Raw genomic sequence first — 23,949 nt, forward strand, 5'->3', positions numbered from 1 at the left:
TGGTAAGTGTGAAAACAGTCATAAGTCACTTTTTTCAGTGCTCTTGCAACTTTGGTCACTAATGAACCATGTTGTAAATTGAGGTCCGTCTCTCTTTCCCCCCCCTCCCCCCCATGTGTGTGTTTTGCTTAGACAAATAAGAATTACCATACATGGTGAATTGAAATCAGTGATGCACTGTATATTTGTAACTATATATCAGTTATTGCTCAGAACAATGCAATACTACTTATGAAAATTTAAAAGTCTGCAAAAGTAGACTACATTGAGTTACCTTGTTCCTAACTAAGCAACATAGAATTTATAATCCACATTAAAACATACATATACTGGAGAAATTTAGTACAGTTTTCATTAAATAGAAGAGCTATTTTTTCCAAAATAAGCAATAGAGCTTGAACATCTCTACACAAGAAAGACTTTGCCCCATCTGTTGGTGAAAATAGAAATAGCCTCCCAGGGGGCATGCATAAGTACACTAATATGCCTATCGTCCCTGTCATTGTATTTTTATTCTTTTATTCTTGCTCGTTTTTGTTTGACAAATTATAATAAAGAAATAAATATTTGTGTTCTTCCTGCAATACGGTACATCATCTTAATGTCTTAGTCACTTGATTAAAATTCAGATGCTTGGCAACTGACTCATATTTATGATGGTTGCAGTGTCCACTTTTGCGACCTTCTGACAAGCAACGTCAATGGGAAAGCCAGATTCACTTAACAACCATGTTACTAACTTAACTGTGACAAGAAAGGTCATAAAATGGGGCAAAACTCAATTAACAGTCTCACTTAGCAACATAAATTCTGGGCTCAATTGTCGTAAATCGAGGACTATCTGCATGTGACAATTATCAAGACATGTAAGGCTTTATTTCATTGGGAGTGATAATATATGACTAAAAATACAGAGTTTATATAATATGCTTTGTTTTGTACACAGAAATAGTTAATATCTGTTAATATCTATGATTATCTCTTGCATAATTTAATTTTTAAAGAAATAGTTACATTGATGAAAGAAAAAGATACTTTTCGTCATTTCGGGAAAATAAATCTTCAGAATTCCTTGTTCTTTCTCCACTTGCACCCACTGTCTTAATATTATCTGATGCTTCTTTGTTCTTCACTGAAATTCATGAAAGGTTCTCAGAATCCCTATGCTGATTAACTGATCCCATGTAGGGGCAGATTTCATTCCTATTGAAATCTGCTTAGTAGGAGGCCAGGCCAATACAAATAGAGAGATTCCTTATTGGGCTAATGTCAGGATAAATTAGATTGTAGGACAAAGGATCTTCCAGGAAAAGATAGGATCTGTTAGTTGTGAGCACAAAACAATATGTGGGATGATTTACTACATTATCAAGTATGCTTTTGGTGTGGGGAATTCTTTTCCTTAGCAAGGCCCATCAGACACATCTATAACTTTTGCAGAGGTGTAATGAATCTTTTCATTAGCTAGTGCTGTTAATTTGTTTGGGGTTTTTTATTGTGCAAAAGTACAATATTTTGCCACTGTAAATGGGACTCAGTGTATTGTGTTTTCATCTGATTGAAGAGTAATCTTTATTGTAATTACTTTATACAGGCACAATATAATCCAAAATCATAAAATAACCAAAGCTAAATGTAGGATAGAATTTTTCAACAAAGGCTGTGTGTTCTCAATCATCTCATATCAAAATAGTTCATTAGAACTCATAGTTTATTGCAACTCATAAAATTGGCCAAAGTTTATGGCTGGCAGATGCTTATAGAACAGAAGGTTGGCATTAAAAAAAAATCTGTGTAGCGTTGCTCGATCATTTTCTACTTCTCTGGTTTCTGGATAGCTTTACAGATAGTCCTCAATTTATAACTACAATTGAGACTGGGATTTACAAAGCCTTTTGAAGATCATGTAGTTTTAAAGAGTGCTGCCTTCAGAAAGAAGGAATAGAAGTAGGAAAGCAGGAAATGTTTGTTGGAGAAGCTGGGTTAGAAAAGAACTCAGGAAGACACAAAAGGTCAATGCAAGGAACCGGGAGAGAAGGAGGTGGATGAATGAATGCTTGCTGGGGCAGGCTGAGGCTTCCTGGGGCATGGCAAACAGGCTTAGAGCCATGCAATTCAGGGACTGCAAAGCAGGGTGCAGAGCAGCCAAAAGAGCATAAATTGGGCGGGAGATTAGTAGATGGGGGAATTGAAGCACCCCTTTAGTTGCAAGAGCAGGTGAGGTGCTGTTGGCAGAAATATCCTTCTGGGTTCAGTTCCAAGTGGGGAGGAAAGACACTGGAAACATGGTGACTGCTTGGAAAGATGGTTTAATGGTGGACAGGACCACATGGCCCGGAACTCCTGGGTGAAGACAAGGGCAATCACTTGTTTCAAGATGTTGAGGGAAGAAGAAAAAAAGGGAAAAAAGACCCTTAGTTTTATACCGTCTATTGGGCCCCACCTTAGTGTTTTCTGTTCCTGTGTAAGAAATGTATCCCATTGGCTGTCAGAAACCCAGGGGCCATGCAGGGGCAACTCTGTAGGCTGTCCTGAGTCCCAGGCTTGGTTGAGCCTTGCTGGATGATGATGTAATTAAAGGGCTTTGGGATTCCTATTATGGCTCTACCTGAAAAAGGTAGGTCTTCTGTTATGTAGAATAGACTGGCCCAGGCCTTAATGGCCCCATTAGCAAAGGTGGGGGTGAGTTCCTGCCCTCTGGGGTGAGTTTTGCTTCTGAGTTTCTATTTCTCTTTTAGGGGAAATACTCTGCCTTTTTAATATATCCTAAAATTTCATTTTTCTAGCAAAGGGGTGGGTTATAACTTCCAACAATACCAAGTGCCAAATTTTCATCACATGACTACAAGTTGCTTCATCAGCCATAACTAAGTCCATTTTTTAAGTGTCCCTGTAACGTTGAACTGTCATTGAACAAATGTTTGTAAATCAAGGACTATCTGTATTTTGTTATAATTTCAATTACATTTTTCTTAATAAGGGAATTGGAGAAATTGTTCAAATTCTAAAACTGCACAGTTGCATATTTGTTTAATAAAAATATTTGTTTCATGAGGATATTTCTTTCTTTAGGGCTTTTATATTACATTACTCTTTCTCATGAATATCCAAAGCTGATGAAAGGAATATTGACCTCCTATTGACTGAAATGGGGATGTTCCGGCCACTGATTATTGAATTGCGAGAATATTTAAATATGAATCGGTGAGTATTTTTTCTCATTTTAAATTAAGTTTCTGTCTGGCCTATACTTTTTCTCCTTGAAAAAGCATATGCCACATTTCAACCTGAACAAGACAGAACTGGTGTCTTATCTCTAAGTACAAAGGAAAGTACTTTTCAGCAGTACTCATAAAAGTAATAAATCATTACTATACATGAAGCTGCTTTTGTTGCAATTATTTGCATTTCATTTCCATTATTATTGATATACTGCAAAAATTGTTACATGCTGCTCATTAATATGCCCCATGTTTTTGTCATGTTACTGACAATTCATGTACCATATTTTGTAGGTTCTGCCTACTGCCTTTCTATAGTAGAAATAAAATCAAGCTCATGTTGCAATTCTAGCCCTTTTCCTCCTACTTTTTAAAATCAATAGACTTGTGTTAATCTTTTCCAAATCTTGTAAATTAGAGACACTTGTTTCATATTTTTATAACAATTCTTTCAGGCCTGACAATAATTGATTTTTATCTTGCCAATTTCAGTTCTTGTAGTAGATCTTTAAAAGTTTTTCCATTATGGAACCAACTTATTGTTTAACAATAAATTTGAGAAAGATATTAGACATCTTAAAAGGCTATTATAAATAAATATGGACTCAAAATAGATATTGTGTATTCTCCAAACTGATATACATTTTTCTTGCATATATTATTATTACTCAACAGCTTTAATTTTATTTATAAATGTAGTTGCTCTTGAAAGTATTCAGAACTGTAGATAAATATTTAAATACTGTTGAGTGTTTTAGTATAATTTATTACTTTGGCGCAGCTGTCTATATTTGCTTCCATCCTAAAAATACACATTATTTTTCTTTTGAATCATTTAATGCCATTCTTCAATGTAACTAGAGTATTGTAGAATGATCTGCATTTTTCTTCTACTAAGTAAACGGTCTGTTAAAAACATCCACAGCAATTTGTACTTAAAAAAGTATTTTATGTAAAAAGATATCAATAATTAAAATCCTTTAATGAAATAATTTTACCATCACCTATCATCACCATATTTACTTAGAATATTTTCTCTCCAGACATTATTTACTTAATTTTTGGTTTGGTTTTGGTTTAATTTGCTTAATTTTTGGTTTGTATCAACCTGCTTGAATTTAAGCGCCTTTGATCGTGTGGCCGCCTATATAGATTTCTGTGCCAAAAGTTTTTAGTGAAACAATAACCAGCAGTTTTGATTGTAGATGCAAGTTTCATGAAATCACTTTATAATACTGGTAACTTCCTAAATCTTGAAAGAGCAAAAATATATGTAGACTAAAATCCCAGTTTTCATACATAACATGAAAATGCTTTTTTAATGATTAACATAGAATCCTGAGTTTCTGAACTTTTTTTTTTTTTTTTACAAAATCAAATTCTTAAATATTTAAGATACCTTTCTGCAAACTTGCACACAGATAACAACACTTGTTATTGACTTAGTTGTTCTTCTTTCATAATATGCATTCAATTTATATCACCAACACTGACTGGAATTGGCCTTGGCGAAAGGAGAGAAACATTGCAAAACAGTATCTTATACTTCCAACCCCTAAAGCTGGTCCAGAAGGATACTACACCAATGTTATGGAAATCTGCTGAGAAATTTAGGATGGATGTACCACCTCATCTCAAGCATTTCAAAGGTCAACTTCAAATACGACCAGTACTGCCCCACTATCATACTTTATCCTGATCCAGATCCAAATAATCCACTTTTTTCAGGGCCCTCTAAAACTCTGTGCCTACTATTTTCTCAAAATTTCCCTAAAAAGAAAAGGTTGAACACTGGATGAAAATTACCTATTAATGTATCATGTATCTTTTTTCTAACTCCTTGCTCAGTGTTGAACAGTTTGCTAAGTATTCCATTAATTCCCATAGATGTTTTAGTTCCATTTCACATCACTTTTCTTGCATTTAGCAACAATGCATTCATCTCCATATTATTGCAAAGGATTCTATAATTGAAGCCTAATTCATATTATAATATGTTTTCTTTAAAAAGACACATGTAAAAAACCCTTCCTTTCCACATTTATACTTTCAGTGACTTGCTGAAGAGCAAAAATATTATAATATTTGTTATAACTTTCTAAATTTTGCTCACTGTCACGTTTCAAACCCTCCAGTCATACTTATGTTAGATACCTTCCCTGGAACACTAGATTTTATGTGACAACAGGAATTAACTAAATGAAACATATATTCATTCATAAAAACATATATACATGCAAAATGTAAAAATATAACTTGTGTCGGGCTGGATTAGACTCCTCACTCATCTAGTCTGTTGTCACAGTGGCCAATCAACTGCTCAAGGAAGTACACTAGTTTCCCAACTGGCTGCTTTACTCTAACCACAAGAATAAACATGTAATGATCAGATAATTAATAAAAAAGTACATGCCTGGAATTATCCAATCTCCTTTTTCTTATTTTATTAATCTATTAAGCTCTACAAACATGTGGTGGTCTGAAGAAAATGATAGAATTTGTATATTTTTGATTGTGTGCAATAATTACATTCTTCTCTGCCTCCTTTGTAAGGTTAAAGCAGCGGAGTTTTATATAAGACATGGATAGATGCAAACATGTTGGGCGGCTAAGACTTGCCCAGGATCATTCCATTCTGAACCCCCAGAAGTGGTACTGCATGGACTGTAACACCACGGAATCCATTTGGGCTTGCCTAAAATGTTCCCATGTGGCATGTGGAAGATATATTGAGGACCATGCACTTAAACACTTTGAAGAGACCAGACATCCTTTGGCTATGGAAGTAAATGATCTGTATGTATTTTGTTATCTTTGTGAAGACTATGTATTGAATGATAATCCCGAGGGTGACCTGAAATTACTGAGGAGTTCTTTGTCTGCAGTTAAAAGTCAGAAGCATGATCCTTCTGCTAGAAGTGGTAGGACATTGCGGTCAATGGCTTTGGGGGAGGATGTTTGCAACAATCAAAGAGCCCCTCAGGGACAACCTCAGATGCTTACAGCTCTCTGGTATAGACGGCAATCGTTGCTTGCAAAAGCATTGCGAACTTGGTTTGATAAAAGTTCTAGAGGTCAACGAAAATTAGAACAAAAAAAGCAAATGGAAGAACTGGAGAGAAAAAAGGAAGTGGCCAGACAGCGACGTCAAGAGATGAAACGGAGATTGTTAGAGGAGCTGGCAAATACTCCTCCCAGAAAAAGTGCCAGGCTTTTATCGCACATTCACAGAGAAAATCTGATTCCTCGGAAGTTCAGAGATATGGAAGCAACTTCCCCTACCTCAAGACGAGTGCAGAGTAGCAAATTCAAACAATTCTATTCCATCCGACGTAAACCTCTTATGACTCCTGGTGTGACTGGACTAAAGAATTTAGGAAATACGTGCTACATGAACTCTATCCTTCAAGTATTAAGTCACCTCCAGAAATTTAGAGAATGTTTCCTGACGCTGGATCTTTGTGAAACAGAAGAACTCTTAGCTAAGACTGTAATTGGAAAATCTAGAATATCTGGAAAGCTAGTCACTGGATCTACTCCAACGGAGTCAGGCAGAAATGATCAACTAGGTTCGTTTGGCAGGCAGAGCCTATCTGTTGGTTTAAATGGTGGGTCCTCAATAAGCAAAAGTTTAGAACTAATACAGCCCAAGGAACCAAGTTCAAAGCACATCTCTCTTTGTCATGAACTGCACACACTCTTCAGAGTTATGTGGTCTGGGAAGTGGGCTTCAGTGTCTCCTTTTGCCATGCTACACTCTGTATGGAGTTTGATTCCAGCATTTCGGGGTTATGATCAGCAAGATGCTCAGGAATTTCTTTGTGAATTGTTGGACAAAGTGCAGCAAGAGCTGGAATCAGAAGGAACAAAACGTAGGATCCTTATCCCTTTTCCACAAAGGAAGATCACCAAGCAGGTCCTGAAAGTGGTGAACACCATTTTTCACGGGCAGCTACTCAGTCAGGTATGCATGTTATCCATCCTTTGCCCAGCCAGAAATACTCATTTACATACCTAGAAAAAGAATTAACGTATTTTTCTAATGCAGTATGGTTGTTGCATGATTCTTTTTCTCTGGTTGCAGCCAAAGGTGAGCTTTTAAAATTTAGCAGACAAGTCTGTGTGTGTTTATGGACTGACTTGATTCTTCCTCTTCAGATTCTTGCTTCTGTTATGGTGTTTTATGACCAGTATAGGTAGGACTGTTGTTTCTTCTTTCCTTAAATATACACCCTTGTATATTCTGATATGTCTTTTATAAATTTTAACATTTCTTTAAAAGCATATTTGATAGAATGAGGCTGGTTTTATATTTTAAGCCATAAAGAATTTTTGCCAAAATAACCTTTTCTTAAAATAGAATTGAATATTTTATTTTTTTTACTTATATACTCTATAAATATGAATTTGTTCTTGTGTAACTGTGATCATTGGTATTATGCTAAGTGAGCTTCAAACTGCTACCTTTCACAGTCTCTGATTTCTATATGTTTTTATTCACTCTATCTATAGTAGATCACCACTTTTCTTAATGCTGGAAGTGTGGGAGAGAGTCATAATGAGGGCTTGCTCAGAGCTGGAATCATTTTTTTTTTACATAGAGGAGTGTGGCAACTGGTCTCCTAATAAAACCTAGCAAATTGAATAACAATCTTTCTTTAACCTGTTTTATATTACTGACTGTTCTGAGAGAGTGATATTGACATTTCAGCAGTGCAATATTTTGGAGATTCCAGGGATCTGAAATTAGCATCTTATTCCTGCTTAATTGTTAAATAATTGGATTCTTTAAAAACATTTAAAATTAACATTTGATTATGCTAATAGAATAGTCTTTGTATTAGACACAGACTCCAGTAGAGTAAAACTGATTATTATACTAGAGAGTTGTATGAAGATAGTAAAATCCAACAATGCCTTTTTGAAGATGATTCTTTTTATCTCAGAATTTTAAAACAAAATATCCTATGGATGGTTACAGATTTGGATCATTTCAGACTGGAAAATAAGTCCATGGGAATCACAATTTTCATCTCTATTGGAATGTTCTGATATTCTTTTTTCCTTGACAGGTCACTTGTATAACATGTAACTATAAATCCAATACTGTGGAACCCTTCTGGGATCTTTCCCTGGAATTTCCAGAACGTTATCATTCTATCAATAAAGGGATTGTGCCTCTTAATCAGACTGAGTGCATGCTGACTGAAATGTTGGCCAAATTCACAGAAACAGAAGCTTTGGAAGGGAGAATTTATGCATGTGACCAGTGTAACAGTAAGAAAAATCTGTTTTGCTATGTGTTCTCCTTGAATCTGTTGAGAAATGTCCTTGTATGTTTTTATAATTATAAAGCTCAGGTTTTTTTTTTTAAGAAGGTGCTTCCAGATGTATAGCATAATGAAATCATGGAATTCCCAGTCAATACAGTCATAAATCCTGCTGGATGGGAATTCTGGAAATGTAAGTCCCATACAGCTAGATAATACCAGATAAGTAAATTTGGTATAGTTTCTCTTTCATTATTTTTAAATTGTTGTGAAAGAGTTTAGAAAAGTTATTAATAATGTTTATATAATATCAGCAATTAAAATTGATCATAGATTGTAAAATAATTTTATTCCCATATAGAATTGTCCACAGATCCCAGTGTCTTGTCTCTCTTTCCCAAAACAAAGCAAAGAAAACAAATTTATAATTTATTCTGGCAGATTGCTGAGATGTCTAATAAATATGCTGGAGATACAAGAAAACAACATTTCTTGAAAGAGACTGCCTTCTCTCAAAGGATAGAAATAGTTGTTTTAGATCTCAATTGCACAGATTATAATTCATTAAAAAGGAATGGGTGAATAAGATCCCAAAATTAGATTGAATCCTTAAGCTTTTGTTTTGGGATCTCCAAAAATTTTTTTTCAATCACTATTGTCAGAAACCAGAGATACTGTTTACTGCCATTTTTAGGAGGCAACCATAGCTGTATGTTTTTAAGGCATAAATAAAGCAAATTAAAAATCCTAAATTCCTATCCTATAAAGAAAGGGGGGGAATCAGAAAAATGTTGGGCTATCGAAAAAGAATATATGCTTGATCTTGCCCACTTTGCTTCACTGATCAACAATTATAATCCTGCTCCCTTAAAAAATGTACAATGGCCCTGATCATTAAAATGTTGCCCAATCTTACCCTACAACTTTGGTAATTGTCCCTAGAAACTTTCCAGATGTTGCTATCAAATTGTACTTTTTAGAAGCTAGAAGGAGAATTAAATACTTCCGTGGAATAATTATGTTGCATTATAATTTAATCATTTCCTCCTTAGTTCTTTGTTTAATTTTTTCCACCTTAGTTCTTTGTCTGGAACCCATCCAGTTTTTGGAGTTCAATCACTGACATACCACTAAAGCCCATATCTAGTTAATGACCTAGATAAAGTTGTGCACCCCAGTTTTAGAATTTTTTACCTTCAAAAAAATAAAAGGAATGGCATATGGGGAGAAAGCAATACAGGCAGTCCTTGGGTTATGATGACAATAGGAAGCAGAACTTCCATCTGTAAGTGATGCCGTTGTAAAATGTCATGTCACGTGACATCACTTAGTGATGGCACTTCTGGCAATCCTGATAACTGTCATAACCCCAGGAGCATGTTTCATTAAGTAGGAAGAAGCAGACGTCCCAGGCAAGGATCATAGGGGTGTATGGGGGTGCCACAGAGATGGTGGTGAGTGCCATAGGCAGGCTCTATGAAGTGTGTGTGGGATGGTGAGGGTTACAGATGTGTTAGCAGAAGCCATGGGTAGGCACTAAGGGGTGGGTGCTGTGGGGGATGCTGCCAGGGATTCACACTAAGAAGCAAGTGGTGCTACCAGTGGGCACATGCTACAGAGAACAGATAGGTGGTGCTTCAGAGTATGAGATCCCTAGGAACTTCACAGACAGACTCCTCAGGAGAAAAAGCAGTGGGAGGGACTTGTGATTTTCCCTGCCAACTTCTCCTTTGTCTCTACTGGTGGGAAACTGTCAAGGAAGGTTGCAAATGGCAATCATGTGACTTTGGGACATTACAATGGTCATAACTTTGAGGGCCAATCTTAAGTACTGTTTGTTCAGTGCCATTTTAACTATTAATGGTCTCTGAACCAAGTGGTCATAAATTGAGGACTATCTGTAATAGTTGAAGGACAATGATAATTCTAATCGTGTCATGAATTCTTGACATGTTATAGTATATATAGATGACTAGGAGCGGGTAGATTTCAAATTTGAACTGAGATACTGTCTTGAATTTTCTGTATTTAGAACTTTAAAGTTAGCAGCAGTGGAGTAGTGCAATGCATATATTCAAGCTTCATGTTGCACTTCACAAGCTCAAAAAAATAGTGCATATATATTGGTTCCACAGAGGTCAACTATGAAAGAGAAACACTACATTTGGCACAGGCTGTCCTTTAAATAGCAAAGAAAGGCAAACTGCTTTATTGCTTGTCTCTTATTTTTTATTCTATGTTTAACATTTTAATTGGTATTTTTTAAAAATTCGGAGCATATAACCCTTCTGCTAATTCCTTCATGAAATGAAAACCAAATTGGTTTTGAAATCCATAACTAGTCCATATATAGCTAAAGAAATTGGGCTACAATCCCATACTTCAAGAGAGAGCAACCTGCATCTCAAGGCCTCAAATCACTTGAGCACCTTCTTTGTGGTCCTTGGAATTTCCTTGATGAAAATAAATAGTAATAGTCCCACCATTTTTATGTGGGAAACTGAAACCATAGCCCTAAAAATAGATATATTAAAGTTTTAAAAAGCAACTCCCCAAACCACCAAAACTAAAAAAGTTGAAAAAGGTATAAGCAGAAGTTCCAGGAATGTTTATCCTTCCCACCTTTATTATTTAGATTATGGCTTGCTGAAAATGGAAACACCATTTTCAGCAAGCCATAATCTTTAATCTAAATTCAAGACAGTATCTCAGATTGTTGGGTGCAACTTTTATATTGGACGATGGAAGCCTTTAACTCATGACGTTTTGTGTTCTTTCTTAAACGTTACATAGGCAAACGACGGAAGTCTTCTCCCAAACCTCTTATTCTAAGTGAAGCTAAAAAGCAGTTAATGATCTACAGACTACCTCAGGTCCTCCGGCTGCACCTTAAACGATTCAGGTGAATAAAAGGTGGTAGAAATGTAGAGTCATTTTTCTATTTGAAGTGGAAGTATAGTTATTACTATATTATTTCTAGAGTACTAAATATAACACCTATATATCATATTACTTTTGGAAGAAAGTTTTACATTCCTTTTTTATTTTTCTGAAATAAATGTTACAGAGTACAAAGGAAGTAGTTAGTTGTAAAAATATGATGCATAGTAAAATATTAGTATACTTTGCTGAACAGTTCTGGAAAAAAACCCATTATATTCTTTCTTCATGTATATTTACTTTTGTAAAGAGAATTCCCAAGTTTAAATATCTGCTATATTTTGCAAAAATTGCTAATTCCTCTTTTAATTACTGTATAAGGATTAATATTATTGCATGCTAGAATTCTTTTAAGTTGCTATTTAAGGGAAGACTTTCTAAAACTTGACATTAAAATCTACTAGAAATGTATAAAATATACATTTCTAATATATATTTCTAATGTATAGAAATGATACAAAATGATTCTGCCATTTGCCTTGGGATACTGCTTCTGGGATACTGCTGTTAGTGGAGTATGTCTATACACTTAGCAGTTGAAAATGCTAGTAATACGATTGCAGCTCTTTGTGTTTTTCAAGTGAAACATCACTTGGGAAGCAAGTGATAATAGCACTATTGTTTCTTTTGTGGATGCTGATGTTCATCAAACAGGAGACTCAAACACAGATTGCAATGAATTGCATAATTACATAATTAGCAAAATTAGGAAAAATATTCATCAGCATGATGTTTCTTTTTTTTAATATAAATTTTATTTGGGTTTTCACAAAAACATAATACAAATAAAACATCTTTTTTTTAGAATAGCATGGTTCCCGGTTATCACTTCTCCATACAGACACAAACTCAATTTCATATTCATCTTTGTGTTCTATTCCATATCTTATTACTATTTTAATATTTGGCCATAATTTTTTCCCCTCCCTTGGTTTTCTCAGCTTTATTTTTAATTGTCTCATATCTAAATTCAATTATATATCTTTTTCTAAGTTTCAATATCTTTCTAATCATTATATTTATACTTTTGTCTGTCCTGTTTCAATTTCATATTATCTTTTCTCATTAAACAAATTTTCCCCTGTAGTTAATAATTGGAATATGACACCTTTATATCTTTTAATTGTATCCATTCAACTCTTATTTAAACTTCAGTTTATGCCTTTAGAATTATAACATTCAATATACCGGTAGTACATAACTTCCAGTCGCATTCTGCTTGGTACATTCTTAAAATACACACTATGTTATATCTGTTATATTTCTTTTCTTAAGTTTTCGTGGGTACTTACATGTATGGTATTCAGCTTTGTTCGGTTATTTTCCCACATCATTATAGTTGTGCTTTTAAAGTTGTAGCGAACGTTTTGGCAGAATCTCATTTGCCATCATTAGGCTTCTGTATTGTGTTCGTCTGTGAGTCAAACTTTCACAGCTGTTTCAGTTTTAAATTTGGGGCTAGCCTACTGCTGTGCCAAAACCCTAGTCACTATAGAAAACCCCAGCCACAGAATTATCAGAGAAGCCATAGAGATTGAAAAAAGACCCGAAAGCATGAATAGAAGAGATGATTCCACCAGACTGTCAATTATTTGGAAGCCTGCACTCACAAACAAAAAAATCTCCACACCACAAGCCAGGCAAACACCTGGGCACAAATAGATCCCCCCTGATACCTCCAGCTCAAACACACCCCAACCAGGCACCCAGATGAAACCTAGCTTCCTAATAAATGATAGCCGTCCATTTACTTGGAGCCAAGCTGCACTAAAAGCCTCCAATACAGGAACACATTGTTGCCAGCCAATCAAAACAAAAAAAGCCACAAAACAGACAGAAGATATTAAAAATACCAATCAAGCAAAACACAGCAAATTCCAAGACCACTAAACGCAGACCAAGACTAACAACCAATCAGGATTAAGAAAAAACTATTTTGGCACAGCAGTAGGCTAGCCCCAAATTTAAAACTGAAACAGCTGTGAAAGTCTGACTCACAGATGAACACAATACAGAAGCCTGATGATGGCAGATGAGATTCTGCCGAAAAGTTGCTACAACTTTAAAAGCACAACTATAATGATGTGAGAAAATACCCGAACACTCATTCCATTTCAATTCAATCATTAATATTAGTTACAATCTTAACATCTTTAACATTTCTTTTCAATTGAATATCATATTTCCTTGGGAACGCTTATAGACTTTCCATAATTAATTCTTTTTTCCCCATATTTCTCTTCACTTATATTTTTATAAATTATTAATAATAATTAAAATGTTCCCATCCTTTCCTAATTTCATTCTCTCATTCTCTTTATTTCATTTATTAACAAACATTCCACTGCATTACAATAAGTATTTTATCCATCATTTTAATCATACATTGTGTCATATTTTTTAAAAGTATTTCTATTTCTAATATAACAATACTATCTTATGTACCTTTGCAGAATCCCTTTTTCAACTAAATTTTCACCCATTATCTCTAAATAGGCTTATGCTTTCAATCCTTATGCATTTTCCCTGTTTCTCTGTGTCTTGTTTCTATCTTTTATAACTTCTTTTCTTTTCCTTCTTCCCCCTCTTCTTGTCCCTTCCCTTTTTACCCCCTAGTCTCTCTACTTCTAATTCTCTCTTCTGTAATCCTCTCTTCTGTTGCTTCCTAATATTATAATTATTTTTCAAACTATTCCTTTTTGGTTGTTTTTTCAAATCTTAAACTCTCTTTCCCCCCCTTTCCTTTTTTTCCTCCACATAGAATTACTTGATCATTAAAGATGGCTTCTTCTTTGTCCCGACCTTCTTGTTCTACAGGCTTTTCTCATAGTTCCAAGTCTCCATTTCTAAAAATTGAAATACAAAGCTAGAAGAACCTCTTCCTTCTTGTGCATCTTCTTTTTGTTTTTTAAGTTCCATTTTCAGTTCTTCCAAAAGTGATGCCATTTTAAACACTTTTAAACAACCACCCGATTGATTTTAGTCATTTAAATCCAATAGCCAAAAATCCAAAAATCACCAAGTAATCCAAATAATCCAAAGCTGTTTCTTCATGCTTCTTTTTTCCACTTTCTCTTCCTGGGGTTCTATTATTTTGTTACAAAGTTTCAGTTAGAATGTATCTTTTAGGAATCTTGTTAAAGTTTCACTGTAAGTTCCTTTTAGTTCCAGGTAGTCTCCTCCATTTTTCCAGATCCCGCCCTTTTGTTCTTTCGTTTTCTCTCCCTTCCTGCTTTTAAAGGTTTTTGAGTATCCAAAAATCTTTATTATCCCTTTGACATTTTATTTTCAGCTTAAATGCCTATTGATGTCAAAGTGGATTTTTGTCTATTTCTTACTTAAATCTCTTAGCTGTCAGTATAAGGAAGGGAAGAAAAAAAAATCCTTTCCCTTCCCTCTCTCCTTCACTGCTTCAAAATCTTCTTTGGGAACAATGTTATTTTTTATAGTTCAAATTCCAGGGTACCTTACGTTGTTGCTTTTCAGTTCAACCCGGTCAACCCAAACTTTCTCTTCTTATCTTCCTCCTGCACATTCTTTTCCGATCGAGTTCTTCTCTGAGGTGGCCATTTCTGACCACCACTGCAACCGCCTTCAGGAAAGGGAGTAATGACCAGCTGAGGAGGAGTGATGCTGCTCTCCTCGACCCTGCTGGCAGTCTCCCCCCTCTTCACCACCTCTACAGGATGGCTTAGCCCCGAATCCAGCCAGCTTGGGGCGCTCCGGCAGCAAGCACAGATCGAAACGGCGCATGATCGTGGATTTCGGTCCATCCCCAAAGAAGCTCAAACTGGAAGTCAGCATGATGTTTCTTTTAATGATCAGTTTACAGTAAAGGAAAAGTTACTTCTGGCCTTTGAGAAGTTTTATATTTATATAATTTTAATAAATAAGTCTGTTGCTTCCATTTCTTTGAAGATTCTGAAAGGTTTCTTCACAACATTTCTATGCTTGGTGGAAGCCATAGTGGAAAAAGTTTGTTGTAGTATTAACTACAGTAATGTGAGTTCTTTTGTAGAGCTGATTGATAGTCAGTAGATAGTATGCTGTTCTATACATACAGGTTTCAAAGGGGAAAAGAAACATCCTTCCTTCCAGGAAGTATATATCAATAACTACATTTGTTATTTGAGTCTTGTTGAATTATTGCCATAAAGGTTAGATGGGGACGTATTTTATGACTTTATTTGTTCAATCTGTATGCTGAAATAATCATGCTGAAATTAGATCTCAGATTGACTGATGTTGGAGTTAAGATTGGGTGGAAAACCATAAATAATTTGAAGTACACAGATTATATAAGACAATTGGCTGAAAATAAGGAAGACCTGGAAAAAGTAATCTGAAAGATCAAGGACGAAAGTGAGAAAGTGGGATCGAGTCTTAACATCCAGAAAACAAAGTTAATGACAACAGCTGCAAATGGACATGAGATATTTGAAATCAACAAGAAGGAAATTGAGTTAATTCAAAAATTTATCTTCCTTGGATCCAAAATTGTTCACGGTGGCAGTTCTACTTCTGAAATCAAGCACAGGAAAACCTTAAGCCATACTCAATGGTTAACATGAATAAGATCTGGAAAAATAGAGATATTGATATAAATACAACAAGCAGACTAATTAGAGCAAATGTTTTCCCTATAATGGTGTATGATTATGAGAGTTGGACACAGAATGGCTGATTGAAGACTTGATGCCTTTGAATATGATGCTGGTGTAAATTATTGCGTATACCATACCATGGACAGCCAGAGCAATTAACCGAGAGGTGCTAATTGTATAAAACCGGACACATCACTAGAAGCTACAATCATAAGACTACATCTGATTTGCTTTGGCTAAGTCATACGTGCAAATTCATTGGAGAAGGCAATGATGCTAGGAATGGTTAGTGGAACAAGAAGAATGGAACGCACACAAAGAACATGCTGATTTGGTAACATCAAATCTGATACAAAGTTGAACTTGCAAAAATTGAAAGAAACCTTTGCTTTACAGAGTAGAATAGAGGCCACTTTCCTATAAAGTTGCCAAGAGTAGAATACGACTAAATGATTAGAACAACAAAGAATTTGTTATATTTGGCAGCATAATCAGTGCTGATAGTTTCCCAGGACATTAAGAACCTTAGCCCTACCATAAATGCATTTAAAAACACTAAATGAATGTCAATCAAATTTGAAAAAAATATTAGTTGAAAATGTATAAAATAATGAGAATAATTGGTATATTAATTTTTTCAAGGATGTTGCATCAGATCTTTTTTCATTTTAAAAGTCCTTTTGATTAATTTTTTTTCAAATTGCAGGTGGTCTGGACGTAATCACCGTGAGAAGATTGGGGTCCATGTCCTCTTTGACCAGGTATTAAACATGGAACCTTACTGCTGCAGGGATACTTTCTCCTCTCTTGACAAAGAGACCTTTGTCTATGACCTCTCGGCTGTGGTGATGCATCACGGGAAAGGGTTTGGCTCAGGACATTACACGGCATATTGCTACAACACAGAGGGAGGTGCGTGAGCCTTATTACAGGGGGAAAATTAATGCATCTTATAAATTTATCTCTTCCATAAAAACATACTTGTTTTGTGTGAATTTATATTGCTCAGCTTTCACTGTGCACTGATAATAACATTGGAATAAAAAATCTATTAGGTTTCTGTTGCTTAAACACAATGAGGAGAAACTTTATTGCTTGTTTTTTTAAAAAAGAGGTTACTTTCTTTCTCAAGCTTGCTTTTTTTGCTTGTGTGTGCGCATGTGAAACAGAATCAGAGCCACTACTTAAGCTGAAAAACTTTTGAGAAATCTGCTTTGAAGAATTTAATTGCTTTGTTTCCAATTAGTTATTGCATTTTTTTAAATAAAATGTTTGTATTACATTTTTCCAGTAGGAAGAATTAGAATTATTTTTTTCTCTTAACTATCATTCAGAAATATCAATGAAACTGAAAAACTGAGATCAATAGAGTCTTTAAGGCACAATCAGAATCTCAAACCTTCTCTTATGGAATTGATTGGCATTATTCTTTGGATGTCTTGCCCCAATGACTATTTAAGAATAATTTGTTGGATCACAATCTTGCCATTAATATTCTATGTTTTTTTCTCCTTTTTAGGGTTTTGGGTCCACTGCAATGACTCCAAACTGAATGTATGTAGCGTGGAGGAGGTATGCAAAACCCAAGCGTACATTCTTTTTTATACACAAAGAACTATACAGGGCAGAGCAAGTATCTCAGAAACACAACTTCAAGCTCAGGTGCTGTCTAAACACAATGTTAGAAGACTGACACTCCCCTGAAAGGAGACATTATTCTCAATCAATTGATTCTTTTTCAAAAGCCTTGGAATTAATTCGGCTAGGCAAGAACAAGTACTGTTGCAAGAATTTTGGATCCACCATCTGGAAAATTTGTTCTCCTACTATGTGCAACTCGGTTCTATAAGATTGTAGCAGAGCATCTATTTTTTTTTAAAAAGGCAGATGCATTTGTAAACCCTTCCTTCTCCAAACAAAGAGTAACAGCCTCCAATGTGTATGACCATTTTTCTTCTTTCAAAGAGGAATTGTTATGTGGTATGAAAAAGTAGGTACATTCAAAACTTCTGTGTACAGACAGGATACAAAGCCATTAAACTGACCATAAATCTATACATTACTTAAGAAAATAAATGAATAGTAGAATTCTATCTCTGTTCTGTTGATGTGGTGAGCTGTTGTTACACTTCTTGGTGTAAATAACTCACCAATTATACATTGTTCTTTCCAACCAACATAATCTAGGTAGATAGAATTGTACTATACAAAAACAATGATTTTTCTAAACTGGGAAAATATGCTCATTGGTCCTTGTTTATATCTTTCAGGTAACAAAACAAATGTTTGTGCCCTACAATTACCCCAATCTATTAGAACAAAAGTGGAAATTATATATATATCTGAGTAATTTGTTGCATACTTCAATTTGAACCTATGCTAAAAATTACAAGTAGTTTTTTTCCCCCACCTAATCTTATTCTTAGCTGCTAACAAGACAGCTACATAAACTGAATTTGCAACCTAACTTTTCTTGTGTAATTATAATACTTACTATAGGATACATTACTTTCAAGACTTCCATCATCTACTGTTTATCCTATGATGATCACTGCATGAATAGGTCTTGTGAATCCATTCAGGTTCACAGTGAAGCTTAGGTTTTTAGTATTACTGACACGTGGTTCAACAAACACAGATTTTTAAAAATCAACTCTTACCCTAAACGCATAAAATTTTTGCATATACAAGAAAAAATGGTCAGGAATATAGTAGCCATTACATAGAGTGACAAGTTCATTTCACCCTAACCTCCTTTTCATGACCATTTTTCCATTCAGTTTTCCCTTCGTTGTATTTTTGGGAAATCTTAAAGAGGCTTATTTTGGAGTCTTATAGAGAAAGATTGCACCTAAATTGTACACCTCTATTCTCTTTTTCCCCAGTTGCTTTTCTTGCTGTCTCAGTGACATAATACATTCAGCTCTGGAAATCTAACAGTAAGAATCTAGTATACTGTATATCTTAAAAGGAAAAGCCCCTGACCACTTCATGTAAACTTTAAATATCACTAACATCCAATTTATTATGGCTACTTTTACCTATTAACCTTTCATGATTACACTGTTCCAGTGCAAGGGCATATTTGGAAAATACAGACCTCATTGCAGCTAAGCAACTTGTTGCCTTTCAGTTAAGAAGTACTGATGTGCAGCATACAAATCCCATGTTATTCACTTAAAACACATGAACTGGATTCTTTTGCTGGTTTGTACATAGCCTTGAAAAATTCAGTCTTTAATAGCTGACTGTATTTGTACTAGCCAACCTAGAATATAAATCGCTGTGTGTACGATTCAGCTTTCAGCAGGGTGGGAGGAATCAATGTCTATGGAAATCTGTAAGAAGCCCAACTCAAATATGGTAGTGTGAAGCTGGAGGTTTTTAAAAACAAAAGTGGACATGGTTCTGGCACATGCAGTGTTTTTACATGCTTTCTTATGGTAATTCTGAATCTGGTATTTTAAATCCACCAGCAAATTCCTGATGAAATTGAATCACAAAATAATTAAAGAAAAACCTACCGAATTGTCTCTTCTCATCCTGCTGGGAACTATATTGGAAGTGCATGGGATTGTTATTTGCAGTATTAGCCTTGATCCTATTATTCACTTTCTGATTGTCAAATTATAGTTTCTAGTCAAACAGATAGGAACACTCAGAGCCCAGATGTGACTTATAAAACATAATTTCCGTTCCAGAAAGGTTTTTTTTTAGCAGAAGCATTCTTGATAATAAATTCACAATTCAACTACTGTAATTATTAAGACATTTAAGGAATGTAATAAAACTTGAATCAAGAGCAGGCTTTATTTTGGTAGGATTGACTTTGAAAGGTGAATTACAGTACAAAAATCAGCACGATGATTTTTACAGCAAGAACTTTGTAAGGATTATCTCCAGGAAAGATAGTTGGGGCTGATGTACAGGCCTCACTTATTTTGCTTCATTATCATTTTTTCAGATTATTCCTCAAAAGAAAAATGAAAGGTGGTCATTTTTATAAATTAAGATCTTTCAGCCACTGCCATTTGCACTTACTCATTCTTTTTTCTCCCATTATTTGTTTTCTTGTTGTCTTCCTCATCAAGTGCCATAAAATATCTTCTTGTCCCAACTCCACCCCACCCCAAGAATTCACATAATCAAGAATATCTTGCATGTAACATTCCAGTTGTTTCTACTCTCAAAGAAAAAAAAATGCCACCTGGCAGCTAGACCAGTTCTCAGTGGCTCTAATTCATGGATTCTATAAGAGATTTGAGTTCTTAAGCTCTCTTATGTGCCCATCTCCTTCTTTCTTGTCCTTGTGGGCAATGGCTGATGAAGAATTTATCACTGTGAGGTATTCAGAACTATGGAAGCCTCAAAGGTTACCCACCTCTAGAAAAAGCAAAAATACAGTAAAAAGATTGATCAAAAGCTGGCACAGCTTCCATTAATACTGTTTGAGTATTACATCCATATTTGAATAAATAGGAACACCTGGCACTTATAGGAGATATATGGAGAAGATAATAGAGGGGTGGGTGTATTAATAGCCATGACTGTTTTACATTTCCCAATATTTGAAGTCATAGTCTCTCATGTGGCTAATAGTGCCATGAGATATAAAAATGTGCAATTAAGAGATTTATCTTGAGAGATGGAAGTAACTTACTTTTGGATTGAGCTTGCTATTCCCAACACTGAGGTTTCTGTAATATTAGCTTTTATTTGGAAGCGATAGTGTATAGCATTTTTTATGCTGTTTCTTTTATATCTGCTGCAAGCAATGTTCTTGCTATTCTTTGTACACTGTTTTAAAGTGTCCTGGTTGGCAGAAAATGAAATAATTCTATCTATTGCCATTATAATCAAAGCCTAACAGAATAATAAATGATACCATGTCTTCCCTTGTTTTTTTTCTAGCCACATTCAATTCCTTTGTTTGTATATTAATTGCAGGGTTGACAGGATCAACCAGCCCTGATTTGAAAATATTTATCATAGAGTAGTGATTCATTCACACAAAACATAGTATACCAGCAAAGATATGACTAAAATCCTATACGTACCTGTTAAATCATGGCAAATAGTTTAGTCATGTTAACATGGTCCTAAGAATGCTATCTAGGAAGCAAGCCCGTTAACTTGAGTAACTTACTTCTGCATAAAAATCTTTGGGAAACAACTTTTAAATTTACCTACAAAAGTAAGCTGGCTACATTTAAAACTGAATCAGCTAATTCTGTGCCTGTTGCCAAAACTAGTGATGAAAAATAAAGTTGAGTGAAGCAATTCAGGACATAACTTTTTTAAAGGACTATCAAATCAGATATAAATCAGATTTTAATTTGATACACCTGTTATCTCTAAAAATTTGCAGAATAAACAGCACCTAATAAAAATAAACACACAGGAAGAAAGGAAAAAAAATAAAATAATGGCTATTGTTCCTATAACAATGGAAAATATTACCAACTTTTTCAAGCAAATTAATTAGGACAATATCCTAGCATATTTCTTCATTGTACAATAAAGCTGAACTATGGAGACCTTTTTTTATTGCTGTTGCTTTTAAATGAGCTGTTTTCATTTGATTTTCAGGGAAAGTTTTTACAAAGAGAAATTAAAATGCACAAGTAAATGTATGGATTCATAAGGAGATGTTAAGAAAAAAGTATGTCTCTCTATATATACAATCTCTGGTAGAATTCCATATTTTATGAATGTTAAATCTAAGGAAAGTGAACAAGTTAATTTTGAAATAACAATTATCCCCAGCACAACTTGCAGCCACATCCAACAGTATTGTTGACTATGTTTATGGATTGAGTGAAAGTTGGGAAAAGGATTCATTTTCCCTCCTGATAAATCTTTATGAACAATTTTTTAAAGTTTAAAATGGTGCCTTGTACCTAACTATATTTTGCATGGGACACAAGTTTTTAGTTTCTTCACTCCCAAATCTGAGTCTTTACAATACTTAGGTAGCAGGTTTGGAGGTTTTTTTAAACATTTCTTATCTGTATGTGAATGGAAAAATGTTTCCTACCAGCAACTTGATGTATTTTATTGTATATGTCTAAATACTGTATTTCTAATGATGCAAATGGTTTGCTCAAAAGTAGATCATTTTGGGTTTTGTGTTAAATCTTTGTGGTTATTTTTAATTTTTTTTTAGATAGGATTATTCCTCTTTAAGCAAGTAATTCGTAATTAAAATACAATTGGCAAGAATGCCTAGAGCAGCTTATTGACAAAGCAGTTTGAAAAAGGCTCTTAAACTACTGACTGGTGCCTTGCATGATAATGGTTCTCTTTTGCCATGATGTTCTTTCTCTTACTTCTGTTAAAGATGACAATGACTCAACATATCGTCATGCAGATAATTCTTCAATAATATGTATCAGGCATATATATGTTTCAGTATAAAAAATGATTAACAAATCAACCATATACTGAGTACTATTTCATGAAATTGGACCTGACATCTAATTTTCTAATAACTGAAAATGCATTCTTGAATACAGTACTTTGAATAAGATTATTCATGGTTATTATTGCATAGCTGTAATATGCCTATTTTGAGTTGTAGCATCTCTCAATAGGCTCAGGACTGCTGTAATGCAGAGCATGCAACAATGCTGATGCAGGCTGAACTGTGCTCTTCAAATTTACTTTAAATGGAATTATAAATGGAGATGTTAAATACACTACCAAGTGTTAAAATGTTTCATTTGAACAGAAAGGCTCATGCATTATCAGTTGAATCTAAAAATCCACCTCTCAATTGCCACTATTTCTTAGTAAAATTAAAATGGCCTCTTCTATATATTCAGCCTAGCAGTAAGGCGAAAGAATTTATTACATCTATACATTTAATAGTAAAATTATACTATTGTGGATGCTTTCTAATACTCCTGATACGTAGTGTAAAATTCCTCACAAATCCAATACAGCATATATTGAAATGATTGGAACTAAAGACAAACATAAACTTGTTCCTAGTGCTGCTATAATTCTACATTTAAGGAAAATCAATTTTATTATTTAGGAATCCAGCAAAATATAAGATGAATAGAGATCTTAGTAAAATGTTTACCACCACTTAGGAAATCCCAATGCATATACATTATTAGTTCTGCAGGATACATTATTAACAATTGGGAGACTTAAAAATTAACTTCTAGTAAGTGAAGTGGTAGTTGAAGCAGTTTGGGTTTAGAATTGATGTTATTCCAGCAGAAAGTATTCTGCCAGCAAACAAACTTAATTCTTTTCCCATTCCAATCAACTCAGAGAATTTATTTCTATAAAATGTAAAATTTAGTATATTAGCCGTATGAGACTAAAATTAAGAAGTAGGCTTTATTTCTACTTGCTTTTTGAAATTGTATAGAACTTGCTTTTACCCAAAGTATACTGAATGCTTGGATTAGATTGTGGGTTTTCGGTATACAAAATTCAATAGGTCTTCTCTGAGAATTGATATATTTTGACACCAAAAAAACCCTATTTCACACTGAAAAGTTGATTTTAAAGGTACTTCCTAAATGCAAGGATTCTCTACTTTTTTCTTACTGCTAAATTATTCTTACTTTAAGAGTAGCAAAAATTGTTACATTTTTCTCTTTGGAAAGAGTTATGAGTAGTAATTTACAGCTTCACTTTTTACTACTTATATCTTAATTACTGAAGCGGTCTTATTCTACACTTGCGGTGTATATGATACTGCCTCTTCTACACGGTTTTGTAGAATGGAAGTGAATAAAAGTGGACAGACCTGTCAATATCCAGCAGTCTGTCAATCCGTTTTTCAACTTCATCTAATTTGATATGTTTAGGCGGCTTTAAAATATTTTTTAATGCAAGAACCTTTAGTGACACAAAGATGGAAATATTTCTGTCCATTAAATACAGCTCTGACAG

General features: G+C 34.5%; 1 protein-coding gene across 2 annotated transcripts in view; it reads left to right on the forward strand.

The window, feature by feature from the left end:
- USP49 (ubiquitin specific peptidase 49) overlaps positions 1-21,576 on the forward strand; it is a 35,584-nt gene extending 14,008 nt beyond the window's left edge. Inside the window, exons 2-7 of one of the 2 annotated variants that reach the window (XM_026715548.2) lie at positions 3,073-3,204; positions 5,775-7,185; positions 8,294-8,498; positions 11,285-11,393; positions 16,742-16,947; positions 17,555-21,576. In XM_026715548.2, the coding sequence (XP_026571333.1) occupies positions 5,803-7,185; positions 8,294-8,498; positions 11,285-11,393; positions 16,742-16,947; positions 17,555-17,739 (2,088 nt within the window). In that variant the 5' untranslated portion in view covers positions 3,073-3,204; positions 5,775-5,802 and the 3' untranslated portion in view covers positions 17,740-21,576. The remainder of the gene's footprint in view (positions 1-3,072; positions 3,205-5,774; positions 7,186-8,293; positions 8,499-11,284; positions 11,394-16,741; positions 16,948-17,554) is intronic. The other variant, XM_026715549.2, reaches the window with a different exon arrangement.
- The last annotated feature ends 2,373 nt before the right edge of the window (positions 21,577-23,949 follow it).

Source organism: Pseudonaja textilis, chromosome 3, assembly GCF_049901715.1.
Source record: "Pseudonaja textilis isolate UNSWEBS1 chromosome 3, rPseTex1.2, whole genome shotgun sequence".
NCBI classification, from domain to species: domain Eukaryota; kingdom Metazoa; phylum Chordata; class Lepidosauria; order Squamata; family Elapidae; genus Pseudonaja; species Pseudonaja textilis.